This window comes from Mytilus galloprovincialis, chromosome 3 (genome assembly GCF_965363235.1).
Source record: "Mytilus galloprovincialis chromosome 3, xbMytGall1.hap1.1, whole genome shotgun sequence".
NCBI lineage: Eukaryota > Metazoa > Mollusca > Bivalvia > Mytilida > Mytilidae > Mytilus > Mytilus galloprovincialis.
Window position 1 is genome coordinate 89486368 of NC_134840.1, and position 17083 is coordinate 89503450.

Below are 17083 nucleotides of genomic sequence, written 5' to 3' on the forward strand. Positions count from 1 at the left end.
TAAGAAAAAAATATCAGGGGTTCGGCAGAACTCTTGTGTCTTGGCTGAGATTGCTACTGTCAGTAAATGTTGATTAAAAAAGTGAGTCCATTCATCAGTTAAATACAGATTTAAAAAAAATAATCTTTAAATGCTATTTCTTCGTCTTGAACAGTTGAACAGTCTCTGTCCAAGTTTTATAACAATCAATAAAAGTTTACAAATTCAGCATGTCACTTTTTCATTTATCCAAGCACAGGCACTCGTCTCAGATAAAAAAAAATCCTATATTATACCTTTATATAACACAAGGTACTTATATGCCAATTTCTTGGCTGTCAACCCCACTAAAACTTGTTATGTCGTAAATCTAAATTGATTTATCTTCACAATGGTATATAAGACGCCTAATTTTGTAGTCGCAATCATCCGTAGCCATCCTTCCAAAGTATGTTGATCGTAATTATTTCGTCTAACGACAAAAAATTGGCAATAAACGTCTTGCAGTAAATGATTAATTATAAAAATTATTTCAGAAAGAACTTATCAGTTGGTTAGTAAAATTGTAAAAGATTCCTTGAAAAAATCTAACAAGTGTTATTTGTGGTATATCTAATAAGTTACAAATTTTCCCATGACGTCAATGTCATTCAGACTCTCTTGACTTTACGTATGAAATGTAGCAAGATCAGATAACTCTGAGAATCATTTAGACTTTCCCATAAAATTGACCAATCGGAAACCGAGATATATAAAGAGACGTGACGCATTAATTGCAAATCCATCGTCTGTAGATGAAATAATTACAATTGACATATTTGGGTAGGATTGCTACGGATGATTCCGACAACAAAAGTAGGCGAATTAAATACCATTGTGAAGATAAATCAATTTAGATTTACGACATAACAAGTTCTGGTGGGTTGACAGCCGAGAAATTGGCATATAACAGAATTTTTTCCTCGCCTGACATTTTTCTAAATCACGAGTTAAGTACCTTGTGTTATATAAAGGTATATGGGAATTTTTTTTTCTGAGATCTGGATGACATAACAAAATTGAGTAGAGACTCCAAAATGCTCACCTAAACATCTTTGAGATCATTGAGGTACTGAAGAAGACCAGGTTAAAGCAATAATAGAATGTAATATTATCCACTATGCAGCTAGAGGAATGTAATATTATACAGTATGCAGCCAGAGGAGCCCGCCCACCAAAAAAGATGAAGATTCAGATTAATAGACACCAGACTCCAGCTATTGAATAAATAGAAAACACTAATAATCTATTTACTTAAGTTGGAACAGACTAAACAATGGTATGCTCATTAAACCTTTTTCTTTTTTACTTTCTTTACTAATAGATAATTGGTATAATTAAAAGTGGGCAAACCAGGAGTAAACCGTCCTGCCAGAGATGCAAGGATTAAAATTAAATCCTTGATGGCCAATAGATTATCCTGTACTGCAATATATAGATATAATCAAAATTTATTTTTGTATGATATGTGTTAAAAATAAATAATCTGTTTATATAGTGAATTCAATATTCATAGAGAATATCATATGGCGTTTTCAAAATCGCATCCGTATCAACCAGAGACACCAATATAATCCCAAGAGCTCTGCTCGAGGGATTATATTGGTTAAGGGTTGATACGGTGTGTGATATTAAAAAAGCCATATCATATACACTTTATTATATACATATACCTCAAGTAGATGTTTTTTATGTGACATGACGTCATACAGATTAGGAGGTTTTAAATGACGTCATACAGATTATAGGTTTGACATGACGTCATACAGATTAGGGTTTTGATAAAGCTTTGCAACAGTGATTGCAATCGATGACGTGATGCCTCATACAGATTAAAGGTGTTAAAAGCTTTTGCAACCGTGCTGATATCGATATCATCACGGGTGGCTGATACAGCACGCTTGCCATTCATTGTATTACACATACAATTTATCTGTATTTACTACGAAGTATATAATAAAAGATTATATTTCATTACTTCTTGCAGCTTTGAACCATGATAATTGGAATTATTTGCAATTGCATCCATATCAGATTCCTTCATTAGTTTAACTGTGTTGTGTTTCTCAATTGAGAAATTCAATAATATTTTGTCAATAAAAGGGTAAATAAAGGAAAATATGAATGATTTTGCTCACTCCTGTTGTTACAAAATTAAACATATTAATTGCATTAATTAATTCCAAAATTACATACATATGCCTTTCTAAAGAAAACCGCCAAAATATCCCAATGCCAAAATTTCCCAATTTAGGGTATGTAGTAAGTTAACCCAGTGGCTTCTGCCTCCAGGTGTCAAGCTTTCTGCAACACAAGTCATAGGGTCAACAGAAAGTTATGGATAATCTCAGTTAAGCAGATATTGTTCTACATTCGAAATAGTCCTGCAACATGTCACAATATTATTTTCTTACCATATACAAAATAATGAAAATTCGACTCATGGGATTTCTTCTTAGGAACACTCCAAGTCTGATGCTGAAATTGAAAAAAAATCAAAAAATCAGTTAATATTTGGGGATTTCAGTTTTCAAAGATAAATTAATTCATAAGATTTGTATTGCCTCAAAACAAAAGATAATCAAAGCACAATAGAAGCTGGATAAGGCTTTTTGTCATATACTTATCAATACACATAAGTGCAAGTAATCCCTCTTAACATGCTATAGAGATCCAGTAGTCAAAATTGTGTAAACATACATCACAGACACCTAAAAGGATTTTCCTGCAGAGGTTGAGCAAATATGTACACAACATTTAAACTTAAAACAGCTCTGATCCCAGTGGAATTCCCCTATATTTCAGTGGATTTGTTTTATTGTCCCATACAAGAATATCCATGGTTTAGTGTTAGTGGTGGGGATCTCGACCATTTACAAGTCCTTAAACCGGAGGGGGTGAGAGTGACCGCCAGGGACTCCCCCTTAATTTGATTTGATTTGTTTTATTGTCCAATACATGAATATATATGGTTATGGGGTAAGGATCTCGATAGTTTACAAGTTATCAAACAGAAGCGCGGGTTTGGGTAAACGCCAGGGACTCTTCCAATATTTCATTTGATTTTTTATTCGACCATACAAGAATATATACGGTTTAGGGGTGGGGATCTGAACCGTTTACAAGATAAAAGCATATTCTTAAGCATGTTAAGAATATATATGTTTTAAGGAGACTTAATTTAATTATCTTCAAACTGTCTCAAAATTACGAGTACATTTCTTACTATATTTATACAGTCCTATAAAGCTTATAATCATCAGCACTTCACTTAGGAAACAGAGAATTTTCAAATAAATCTGTCACTCCAATGATAATTGGGAGATAAGACTTTTACCACATGCTCTGTCATAATCTGATAACAGGAGATACTTATTTTAAAACACTTAATGTAACCAAACTTTATATATATAATCAACCATTTCTGTAAAAAAAGAAATAACTCAATCCTGATATTAACCAGATGCTCCGCAGGGCGCAGTTTTATACGACCACAGAGGTAGAATTCTGAACAGTTGGGGCAAGTATGGACACTACATTCAAGCTTGATATAGCTCTGGATTTGGATTGTGATTAAAAAGTTGACACTGTATAGGTTTCTGACACAGAATGAATGTGGTCTAATAAACTTAACAATTTAATTTTTTGCTTTTGAGCAATACACTAGGCTGTTGAAGAAATTTTCTTTCTAATTTCTGAAATGAGAACCAGATGCTCCACAGGGCGCAGCTTTATACGACCACAGAGGTTGAACCCTGAATGGTTGGGGCAAGTATGGACACAACATTCAAGCTGGATTCAGCTCTAAATTTGGATTGTGATTAAATAGTTGACACAGCATAGGTTTCTTTTTATTTATGAAATCTGAAATGAGAAAAATTGACCCCCCCACCTTTCCAATTTTTGTTTCACATCCCCCTTTCCCTTATTCCAAAACTGATCTCAATTCAAATTTCTAATGGAGTTTGCAACAATAACTACTCATTTAAATACATTATAAAATATTAAAATGTAAAAAAGTGCTTGTTATCACTGAATGGTAAAGATTGTTTTAATTTATCAGTTGGTAGTAAAAGTGAATATACATTGTATATTGTATAAAATAATGATTTAAGTTGATTCAACTACTATTCTGGACAAAGAAAGATAACTCCAATTGAAAATTTCTTGCTATTGCACAATACTGTGCAATTAGATATTTCTTGCTATTGCGCAATACTGTGCAATTGAAAATATCTTGCTATTGGACAATACTGTGCAATTGAAAATTTCTTGCTATTGCTGAATACTGTGCAATTGAAAATTTCTTGCTATTGCACAATACTTAATATAATAATTTTGGATCCTGATTTGGACCAACTTGAAAACTGGGCCCATAATAAAAAATCTAAGTACATGTTTAGATTCAGCATATCAAAGAAGCCCAAGAATTCAATTTTTGTTAAAATCAAACTTAGTTTAATTTTGGACCCTTTGGACTTTAATGTAAACCAATTTGAAAACGGAACCAAAAATTAAGAATCTACATACACAGTTAGATTTGGCATATCAAAGAACCCAATTATTCAATTTTTGATGAAATCAAACAAAGTTTAATTTTGACCCCGATTTGGACCAACTTGAAAACTGGGCCAATAATCAAAAATCTAAGTACATTTTTAGATTCAGCATATCAAAGAACCCCAAGGATTCAATTTTTGTTAAAATCAAACCAAGTTTAAAAGAGGGACGAAAGATACCAAAGGGACAGGGTTGGCAAAAACCCGGGTTTTATGAGTATTGCCCAGCCCAGTGGGAAATACTGGGAAAACCCGGGTTTTACTGGGTTTTAATGGGTAATACTGGGCAATACTGGGTAATATAAAATACTGCCCTGAATTTTAAAGAGGATTCAGTGATCAAACTCAATTGCAATACATTTAAGATATTTATAAACACATTTTGATTTATAAATTAGTTTACTTGTTTGAGAGTGATAATACAAGTGTATATACATTTGAAAAGTACTATTCTTGCAACTATGAGACAAGTAAACATGTAGGCACACATTACACAAATACTAATTGGAAAAGGCATTTATCAATAATTTTCTTCTGAAAGTCTATTAAACCACCCTCTCGTCTAGATTGGTCAAACTGTTAACATAAATTCAAAGAATTCATTTTCAAATGTATATATCTTACATTAAGAATTAACAAGAAAATGTAAGAACAATTACTTTTGCATAATTTATATGTACATCACTAATTAATAAGTAATTATTCAGATTAGGACATTGATATGTTTATATAACAATATTCAGCCTTTTCATTTCTATAAAGTTTAATGACTTGACCCTGTAGGGTGTTTATTTAGCAATATGATTGCATAGACATTTAAATTTATAATTCACATAAACACTGCTATAAAAATAAACAGGCCAATAGTCACCCATAAAACAGTACCCTACATGAAACTTCATACAAAAAAAAACCCTGACCAAAGGTGCTCTGTTTAGTTAAATAGTTTTTTTAATCAACGATTATTTGATCTTTTGTAGGACTTTCATTTTAAATGAAAATCAAGTATATAAGAAATATTTTAGACTTTTGACACCACTTAAACTTTCAGCACTATTGTGCTATTTTGGTGCTATGTGGTGTGGCGCCAATAAGAATTGAAACAGGCAGATATGAAGGGGTTTTAAGTGAAAATAGATTTTGTTTTAATGATTCATGTATGCAACAGAAACTCATTGAAGATGAGAAACATGTTTTACTCAAATGCCCTTTATATTCACATGCAAGACAAGAGGTTTTTACTAGAGCAGTTTCTTTTAATATTGATTTTTTAGACTTAAATGATGATGAAAAATTTATATTTTTATTTACAAATGAAAATTTGTGCTTTTATTCTGCCAAAATCTGCCATGATATTTTAATTCAAAGGAAGAATGTTTTATATAGATAAAAAATGTTTTGTATTTTTATCGAGCTGTCCTTTTTATGTAAAAGTCTCTCATAACTCTTTTGAGAGTGGCTCTCGAATGTTTTTAAGATTGTTTTGTACTTTTAATTAAAACATGTTGTATATATTGTATTCATGTTTGTATTGTACATGTAGAGAGGTGAGACTATAATTAAATATTTGATTTGATTTGATTTGATTTTATAAAATGCATTTTTTTTAAAGTTTGGATAGTTGAAACAATACATGGAAATTAACAAGGTATTGATAATCCTAAAATATTCAAATTTTGTATTCTGCCTACATAGAAGTAGTGGAAAAAAGAATGAAATTGAATTTTCAATCTTCTAGAAACATGACTCTCAATGGTTATCTGTATAAAATGTATATATTTAGCTATAATACTATGAAACTACAACAAGACTTTACTATTTTGTGTTAAAATAAGCTTAAAAAGTCTTATTGCCCAGTATTACCCAGTATTACCCATTTCTGGGAGTATTGCCCAGCCCGGGAAAACCCGGGAATTCCCGCCTGGGTTTTCCCGGGCGGGTAATACTTTGCCAACCCTGCAAAGGGACAGTCAAACTTTGGACCCTTTGGACCTTAATGTAGACCAATTTGAAAACGGGACCAAAAATTAAGAATCTAGTTACACAGTTAGATTTGATATATCAAAGAATCCCAATTATTCAATTTTTGATGAAATCAAACAAAGTTTAATTTTGGACCCTTTGGGCCCGTTATTCCTAAACTGTTGGGACCAAAACTCCCAAAATCAATCCCAACCCTCCTTTTATGGTCATAAACCTTGTGTTTTAATTTCATAGATTTCTATTTACTTATACTCAAGTTATGGTGCATAAACCCAAGAAAAATGCTTATTTGGGCCCCTTTTTGGCCCTTAATTCCTAAACTGTTCAGACCTCAACTCCCAAAATCAATCCCAACCTTCCTTTTGTGGTCATAAACTTTGTGTTTAAATTTCATTGATTTCTATTTACTTATACTAAAGTAATTGTGCGAAAACCAAGAATAATGCTTATTTTGGCCCTTTTTTGGCCCCTAATTCCTAAACTGTTGGAACCAAAACTCCCAAAATCAATCACAACCTCCCTTTTGTGGTCATAAACCTTGTGTTAAAATTCACAGATTTCTTTTCACTTTTACTAAAGTTAGAGTGCGAAAACTAAAAGTATTCGGATGACGAGGACGACGAGGACGCAGACGACGATGCCAACTTGATACCAATATATATTTTCAATTTTTTCGGTCGTATAAAAATTGCTGAAGTAATTGTCCATTAACCAGGAAACCCTTGTTTTCCCCCTTTTTTGCCCCTAATTCATAAACAGATTGAGTCATAACTTGACAACTCCAATCCTAACCATCCTTTTGTGGTGTGGAAACTTGTGATACAATTTCAGGCAATTCTATACACTGTTCCACAAGTAATATTGGACACTTGAAAAATATGTCTTTGGGCCCCTTCTATTCCCCTTATTCCTAAACCAAAGGGACCATAACCCCCACAATCAATCCCAACGTACCTTTGTGGTTTCAAACCTTGTGTTGAAATTTCAATGATTTATATTTATTTATACTTAAGTTATTAGCAAATTTCCAATAATGCTAAACTTATTGGCAAATTTCTAATTATACTCAAGTTATTGGCAAATTTCCAATGAAATTTATTATACTAAAGTTATTTGCAAATTTCCAATGGGGTTAATGAATATTGAAATTATTGGCAAAATTCCAATACACATATTTAAAATCAGTGTGAAGTAGCTCAAATATTACTTTTGGAATACCTCCCTTACACTGCTTTCAAATTGTCTAAACTGTCCTTTAACCAGAAAAAAACCTTGTTTTCCCCCTTCTTTGCCCCTAATTCATAATTGATTTGAACCATAACCCCCCAAAGTCAATCCTTACCATCCCTTAGTAGTATGGAATCTTGTGGTATAATTTTAGAAAGATTCATACACTTTTACACAAGTTATTTTCTTGAAACTACAAAAATGCTTGTTTTTGGCCCCTTTTTGGCCCTTTATTCCTTGACTGTTTGCCCCATAACCCTTTAAATATATCCCAACCTTTTACTTATAATATTAAACATTGTGGTACAATTTCAGAGCAATTGAAATACTTATACACAACTTATTGTCCTGAAACTAGATAAATGCTTGTTTTTGGCCCCTTTGGGCCCCTAATTCCTAAACCTTAGGAACCATCACCCAAAAATTAATCCCAACCTTCCTTTTTGTGGTTATAAACATTGTGTTAAAATTTTATTCATTTCTATTTACTTATACTCAATTAATTATCTGGAAACCATCCTTCTTCGGACGACGCTGACACTGTCAACGACATGATACCAATAAATTTTGCGGTCGTATAAAAATGATGTAGGTCAACTAGGAGAAAAGCTAAAATCATGAAAATTGAACTTGACCTTCATTTAGTCACAGGGAACAACATATCGAATTTTGAAAAAAAAATCATCTAAGCGTTTTCATGTTATTGAATGGACTCTGTTTGGCAGCCGCCGGCCTGCCATACATCACCAAATCAAAAACCTTTGAAAATTCCGGTTGAAAAGGTGTAACAGATTATAAATTTAGAATTTGACACACAACAAGGTCACATACTAAGTATCGTCATCCAATGGTAGAAAAGTTTTTAGCCAGACACGAATTGTACAAGGTTTTACTATAGGGCCAAAGGTCAACTTTAAGGTTAGAGTGACCTGAGTTTTGTATATGCCCCTCTCCCTCCCCCAGTTAATGATGCAACTGTATACAAAGTATACACAGTTTTGTTAAACCCAGTCTTAGGGTACAAAAGTTATGCATTGGAAGAGGAAGGACAGAAATTGTGATTCAGATAATGTTTGTAAAAAACCTATATAAGGCAGCAACCATTTGATTTTCTGGGGGGGGGGGGGGGGGGGGGGGGTATGGATTTTTTTGGAGAAAAAAATAATTTGTTTTGGATTCTGAGAAAATAAAATTGTTTGTTTAACCCTCAGCTGCCACTATATGTAATGCTAAAATTGAAAGAAAAAATTGTTTTCGACTTAAATAGATTGTTTTTCGCCACAGGCGAAAAAAAAAAGATTGTCCAGAAAAAAAATCCAAAGGCCCCCCCCCCCCCCCCCAGAAAATCAAATGGTGGTTGCTGCCTAACCTAAATTTGTCAATGGTAGATACAGCTCTTTTCATCTTCTTTGTCACTTCTGCATCAGTTGGGGTTTCTCTCATGAAAGCTGGTAGTCTTTGTCGGACTGTAAAAAAAAATATCATGAAATTCAGAAATATTTTTATCAATGCAAATACTCTTATATACCATTTGCTATAATTTACTTTTTCTTTTTACAGTTTTATGGGACTTACCTAGTCAATTCACTCTTGTTTTTTTTCAAGATGGCTTAGCTATTTTTTTTTACATTGGCAACATAGGATGTTTTTTCTGATGATGTGTGTGCTGGTGGTTTGTTCCACAGGATTGTGTAAGCTTCTCTTGTGGTTAGAGCCAAAGGATCTCTATCACCACTGGCTAGCCTGCATTGCAGATGAAAAGAAAGCCGAGTGTGTAAGTCTTTCTGCCAGTACATAGCCTTTACACTATTCAAGACTTCTATAATGCCTCCTCGCGACAGCACATGGTAACTAGGATCTAGCATTCTGGGCATTATTGTAGAGGATATCGGAGCAGCAAGGGCCCTAGAGGTGCAGTGTGTAGGCCCATTGGTGCATGGACACGCCCTTGCACTCATCAACCTTGTCCCAACTATGGGTAAATAGTACCACTGTCTTGTGATTTGATCTTGGAAGATCAAAGGCTATGGGAGCAGACCCAGAAAGAAAAGCTGGGAAGATGGAACTCATCAGCCATGTCAGGCAATCGTCTATGAGAAAGAAAACCCAGACAGCAAAACTCCATCCTGCAGGTAGTAGGTTTCTCGCATGGCTAATCACCAGGCAGAGTAAAAAGAAGCTAATTACAGAAACCACACCAAAAGAAACACTGAATTGCGTGAACGAGAACATACTTCATACAGATGACCCAATAAATGTGCCTAGTGAAAGCAGAAATGCAGCTAGGGGCAAGAAGTGTGGACTCTTAACACCAAAAAATTTTCTCAGCATAGGGGCATGGAATGTGCGAACCATGTATGAGACGGGAAAAACAGCACAAGTTGTCAACCAGATGAGAAGGTATAACATCAGTATACTAGGTGTCAGTGAATGTAGATGTAGACACAGGTGAGACTGTACTCAGGACAAACAGACAACAAACACTATGAGGAAGTTGCTTTAGTACTAAGCAAGGAAGCAAAAAGAGCTCTTCTAGAATGGCAACCAGTGGATGAAAGGCTTATTATGGCAAGGTTTTACTCAAAATACTCAAAACTGTCAGTGATTCAATGCTATGCACTTACCAAAGAAGCTAGGATTGAGGACAAGAATAAATTTTACAAAAAATTACAATCCCTTGTCAGTAAAGTACCAGCACATGATTTATGTCTTGTAATTGGTGATCTAAATGCGAAGATTGGGCAGATAACTCATGTAAGGAAAGAATAATGGGCAGACATGTATGTGGAGAATGCAATGAAAATGGTGGATTATTAGTAGATTTATGCGGCTTGAATGATCTAGTTATTGGAGGTTCCTTATTTCCACACAAGGACATTCACAAGCTTATATGGAACTCACCAAATGGCAGGGACCAAAACCAGATAGACCACATAATTGTAAACGGAAGATGGAGAAAGTCTCTGATGGATGTCTGTGTCAAAAGGGGAGCCGATTGTGGAAGTGACCAGCACCTTCTACTTGGGAAAATTAAACTTAAACTGAGAAAGGTAGTCAGACCACAGCATAACAGAACAGCATATAACATCCACCGCCTTAAAGACAACCTGATAAGACAAAAATTTAACATCAGCATAAGGAACCAATACCAAACACTACAAAATATCAGTGAAAACAATGACAACATTGGTCCTGATCTAAATGAACATTGGAACAAAGTAAAAACTATGTTTAACGATACAGCTGAAAATGTACTTGGAATTAGAGACAGTACAAGGAAAAGGTGGATTTCAGATACAACCTGGAATGTTATTGAAAAGAGAAGATCTACAAAAAGTAAGTGCAATCATGCAAGATTAGAAAGGTTGAAAAAAAAGCTACAAAAAGAATACTCAGAACTTAATAAAGAAGTTAAGAAAAAAGCTAGAGAAGACAAATTACAATACATTAAAGGATTGGCAAATGAAGCAGAAGAGGCATGCAAACAGGGAGAACTAAGTACTGTATAGAATGAAATTCAAAACAGTGTGGCTGTGGCCATTGATTGACACATTAAATTCATCCATTGACTGGGACAAATTATGTGAACGTTTGTCTGTAACGACCACTGTTCACGACGTACCTACGATAGACATTTAAACTGTGGGGTCACCAAAGGTTTCTTAACGCCTTTAATAATAAAAAAAATTGAAAAATTAATCAGGAATAACCTTTATGTTTTGATTTATATAACTGATATAAATCAAAACATCGTGTTATTTCTGATTAATTTTTCGAATTACTGTATTAAGGTGTTGAGAACCTTTGGTGACCCCATAGTTTAAGTGTCTTTAAAAAGTACATAGTGAGCAGTGGTCGTTACAAACAAACGTTCACCTAAATTGTCCCAGTCAATGGATGAATTTAATGTGTCAATCAATGGCCACAGCCACACTGTTTTGAATTTCATTCCAAAAGATCACTAAACAGCTATGTGGGAAAAGTAGCAACAATGACACACCAGTTTTAATCAAGAATGGAGAGGTACTAACATCAGAATCACAGAAACTTGAAAGATGGGCAGAGCACTTTCTGGAAGTTTTAAACAGAGAACCACCAGACAAACCAGCTCAAATCGATAACACCGAAGAGAAAAGTGAAATAGATATATCAGAAGAAAAAAATTGAACTTGGTGAAATTAAGAAAGCATTATACAAGTTCAAAAATAGTAAATCAGCTGGAGTAGACAACATCAGTGCAGAACTCCTTAAGGTAGATGTAGAAACAACAGCAGCAATACTACAAACACTATTTAGCAGAATATGGGAGGAAGAAGTTATACCTGAATACTGGGAAGAAGGACTACTAGTTAAACTTGCCAAGAAAGGTGACATGAAAAATTGCAACAACTGGAGAGTTATATCTCTGCTATCTGTACCTGCAAAAGTTTTCCTTAAAGTTATTGCCAAGCGAATAGTATATGCTTTAGATGAAACCTTGCGGAAAGAACAAGCAGGTTTTAGAGCCAATAAAGGGTGCAGTTACCACATATTCACACTCAGAAACATCATTGAGCAGTGCATAGAATGGCAACACAACATCGTCATAAACTTTGTGGACTTTGAAAAGGCTTTTGATAGCTTGGACAGAGACAGCATGTGGGAAATAATAAGAACGTATGGCATACCTGAGAAAATAATTAACATGATCAAATTATTTTACAACAACTACAGATGCTGTGTCCTACACAATGGAACCCAATGTACAATCTGGAGTTAGACAAGGATGCGTCATCTCCCCTTCTTTTCCTCATTGTCATCGACTGGTGCATGAGAAGAACACTTGGCAACAGAGTAACTGGAATAAGATGGTCCATGAACACAATCTTAGAAGATCTAGATTTTGCAGACGACATATGCCTATTATCAACAACTAGAGCAAACATGCAGAACTAAACATCTAGACTACATGAGACTGCTCTATCTGTAGGTTTAAAGATAAGTACACAAAAGACAAAGATAAATAGCCTTAATGACAAAACTAGAAAACAACCAATAACACTTAAAGGAGACAACATAGAAGAAGTGAAAAATTTTACTTATCTAGGTACTAATATCAGCCAGGACAAGCAAAAATATAATGGCAAGGATCAACAAAGCCTGAACTTCTTTCTGCAGATTACGAACAATATGGAAAACAACATCAATATCCAGGTCCACAAAAATCAAAATCTATAATAGCAATGTAAAACCAGTTTTGCTATATGGTGCAGAGTCATGGAGGGTTATAAAATCTGACTTCAACAAACTGTCATCTTTCCACAATACATGTCTTCGGAAAATTTGCAAGATCTTCTGGCCAAAAACCATCAGTAATAAAGAACTATACACCCTAACCTTACAACGAGACATCAGAGCAGAAATTAAAGAAAGGCGATTGAAATGGATTGGCCATGTTCTATGAAAAGACAAACATGACATCACAAGGATAGCTCTTTGTTGGACACCAGCAGAGGGGAAAAGAAAGAGAGGGAGACCAAAAGAAACATGGCGACGTACAATAGAGAGCGAACTAAGAATTAACTTAACTTTCCCAAACAAAATATGGTATAACTACCTGTACATGTCTATTGGTCAAACAATATATTTTCCCACACAATCTTAATTTGCACATAAAAATCATCATGAATCTGTATGACCATTTGTATGACAGTCTCCAAAGCAAGCAGGATGGGGTAATATTAATCTGTTATCATCATTGTTTGATTATATGTTCCCCAAAAATCAGTAGTAATCTGTAATGGTCAACATGTAATCATAACTCAATGGATTACAGCAAAAATTATCATTTAATTATTGATTACTTTTCTATTACATTCAGTTTACCTTATATAGTTAAAATAAGATAAAATAATACCTAGTTTAGACGAAAAACAAACATTCTGAAGGTAAAATTATGATTGCATTGGATACAAATGTAAAGACCGCAATCATAGGTTTGAACATTGTTTTATATAAACAAGTCTAAATTGAAAACTATGTTCAAAACTATGATTGCATTGGATAAAAACCGCAATTTTTAAATGTGTGCATGTAACAAATTTCATTGGTCTAAATACAGCAAAAACAACATTTTCCAAAAGACCAAAAGAGTGAAAAAATATATGTTAACAAAAAGCATTTGACTAACAGGTCAAACAACTGATGTTCTTAAACCCTGCTGACTGCCATTGACGATTTCCAAATAAATTAATCACAAGGTGTAACAAAATGGATCTCTTTCTTAATTTAAAAATTATAAAAAATTATAAAAAACAATAAACTTGTGGCAAAAATAATTTATCCCTTTTTTTTCTTTTGTGCAATACACTATGCTGTTGAGAATTGACACCCCCCCACCACCTAAAAAAAGAGTTATAATTGTAAAAAAAATTGGAGAAAAAATATTTGAATATTTACCATCATCTTCCTCATGTACTTGTACTACTGTTGTGTTTGTACGTAAAGATGATGACTGTATATCTTTATACTGTTGCTGAAAAACGATTTCTTTGTTTTTAAAAATATATATTCAGTGCTAATTAAGAGAACATACACAGAATGTCTGTTTTTAACTATAATGATCAATCTTATGTAATATGAAGGTACAAGTATCACATAAACTTAGTCATATGAAACGATTAACTGGTGAAAAAAAAGCTTGTTTTTGGCCTCTTTTTGACCCCTTATTCCCAAACTGTTGGTACCATAACCCTGAAAACAAATCCCAACCTTCCTTTCGTGGTATCAAACCTTCTTGTAAAATTTAATGGAGATCCATTGTGCGGAAACCTAGTGTGTCTTAAAATGACGACAACACAAATGACGCCAACAACAACATAATAGCATTATACAACCCCCCCCAAAAAAAACCATTTGTGATCATACAATAAGGGAATCACTTGCATGCATGCCTATTTCTTAGAATATAGCAAATAACTAATTTTAGTACTTGTGTCAAGGGGATTAATTCTACAGTGCAGCTGGATACACCCGCAGAAGTCCAACCCTGAAAAGTCGTGGCAAAAATGAACGCATTATTTGCGCTTGATTCAGGTTTGAATTTTGATTGTAATTGAATATTTGACACATAATAGGTTTCAGACACAGAATAACTGTAGTCAAAGATCTTAGAATTGGTCATATGATTTGAATTCATATTCATTTTTTTGCTATTGCATGTTGCATTTTTTATTTGAAATCATTTTCTTTTTAATTTCTGAAATCCAAACATTTGTGCTCGATTACCTCTCTTACACTGCTTTTAAATTGTCCACTAACCAAGAAACCCTTGTTTGTTACCCTTTTTCTATTCACCATTCCACCAGGTATTGTGGTTTCAAACCTTGTGATTAAATTTCATAAATAATACTTAAGTTTTTGTCAGGAAACCAAATGTCTTCGTACGACACTAACAATGACGTGATATCAGTATATGACAGACAAACAGGCAGACAGACAGATCTTATTTATATATAATATGCAACTTACCTGTAATCTCTCCAGCTGTAGTGTTAGTGAATTTTTTTCTGTGCTTAATGATTCTAACATAGTTTGTTTTTGAATTAAACTTTCTGTCAAAGAACGAACTCTGGATTCTAACTCTCCCTCTGTTGATGAACTCATGGTCTTGGTTGTTAACTGAAAAGTATTCAAATTAATTTAAATTTTGTTCTTAAATCATATGAATATTTCAAATGGTCAAGAAATATAAGCAAATAACTTTAAATCAAGGAATACCAGGAAATTTTACAAAATATACAAATTTCATCATGGTTTGCTGCCATGGTAACTTGTTAAAGGTAAAAAGTGTAATTTTTTATATCACGTTGCACTTAGGTATAAAGTAATGATTGAATAAGAACATGTAAAATAAATAAAAATTAAATTAATTGGAAAGATCATCTAACGTACTTTCTCAGTGAAACCATTCTGTATCTGATATACAAACCTGATTTTGTAATTTCTCAATGTCTGCTTCTCTATCTGCTATCTTATTTTGAAATGCTGTTTTTTGCCTACTCATTTCTTCAACAGTATACTGGAGCTCCTTGAAAATAACAGTTAATCAAGTTACTATAGCTTTAGCTAATTCACTACTTTTGTAGTCAGTTGATACATTTAAAATACTACTAATTGACAACAACACTTCAAATGGTCTGCAATTTTATTTGCACGGCAGGCTTCATCAGGACAATTTTCAGCTACTGAAGTACTCAAAGTGGTACATTGAATTTGACGCTGTCAAACTCAACTAAATAGCTTTGTAATCATGAAGTGTTTAGTCTTAGATGCATAATTTTTTTATTAGTTGTTAGTGGCTTTGAACTAGCTGTCAGATAACTGCGAGTACTCTAAGATCTGTTCATTGTATCTTTTTGTGTCAGGATGTATAAGTACCGGGCCACGTCCACTTGTATTTTTGTCCATCTGATGAGTTCAGCCTTTTTCAACTGATGTTTATAGTTTTTTCTTATGTTGTACTGTTTTACCACTGTCCCAGGTTAGGGGGAGGGTTGGGATCCCGCTAACATGTTTAACCCCGCCACATTATTTATGTATGTGCCTGTCCCAAGTAAGGAGCCTGTAATTCAGTGGTTGTCGTTTGTTTATGTGTTACATATTTGTTTTTCGTTCATCTTTTTACATAAATAAGGCCGTTAGTTTTCTCGTTTGAATTGTTTTACATTGTCTTATCGGGGCCTTTTATAGCTGACTGTGCGGTATGGGCTTTGCTCATTGTTGAAGGCCGTACGGTGACCTATAGTTGTTAATGTCTTTTATGGATAGTTGTCTCATTGGCAATCATACCACATCTTTTTTTTTATATTATGTAATGATGCAAATTCTTTTTTAATCATTAGTCTATATAATGGGAATTTCAATGGTCATTTTAAACTAAATTGTGGAAAATGTTTTGTGGATATTTCACCTGCTTTTGATTGAGAATCTCCTGTTCAAAGTCTAGCCGTATTCTTTTTTCTTCCTGTAGATTCTCTTCCATTGACCTTATCTGTTCATTAGCAGAATCATTATCTTGTTGTAACTGGCTCTCTATTTCCTAAATAAATAAAACTTATAAATACTTTAAAATAGTGTAAAGTGCATTTAGACTGAATAAAGCTACATAACTAGAACAAGAGGCTCTTAATGTGTTGCTCACCTTGGTCTATGAGCATATTAAACAAAGGACACAGATGGATTCATGACAAAATTGTGTTTTTTTTGTGTTTGTAGGTCTTACTTTACTTAACAATCTTGCTGCATACAATTATCTA

The 17083-nt window shown here is 33.7% G+C and overlaps 1 protein-coding gene across 2 annotated transcripts in view; it reads right to left on the minus strand.

Moving 5' to 3' along the window:
* The window catches only part of LOC143069314 (golgin subfamily A member 5-like), a 60465-nt gene that overhangs the window by 3250 nt on the left and 40132 nt on the right, over nt 1-17083 (minus strand). For both annotated transcript variants that reach the window (XM_076243881.1, XM_076243880.1), the window contains exons 9-14: nt 16738-16866; nt 15757-15855; nt 15297-15446; nt 14226-14301; nt 9157-9253; nt 2433-2496 (exon numbers count right to left, since the gene is read on the minus strand). In XM_076243881.1, coding sequence (XP_076099996.1) covers nt 2433-2496; nt 9157-9253; nt 14226-14301; nt 15297-15446; nt 15757-15855; nt 16738-16866 — 615 coding nt within the window. The remainder of the gene's footprint in view (nt 1-2432; nt 2497-9156; nt 9254-14225; nt 14302-15296; nt 15447-15756; nt 15856-16737; nt 16867-17083) is intronic.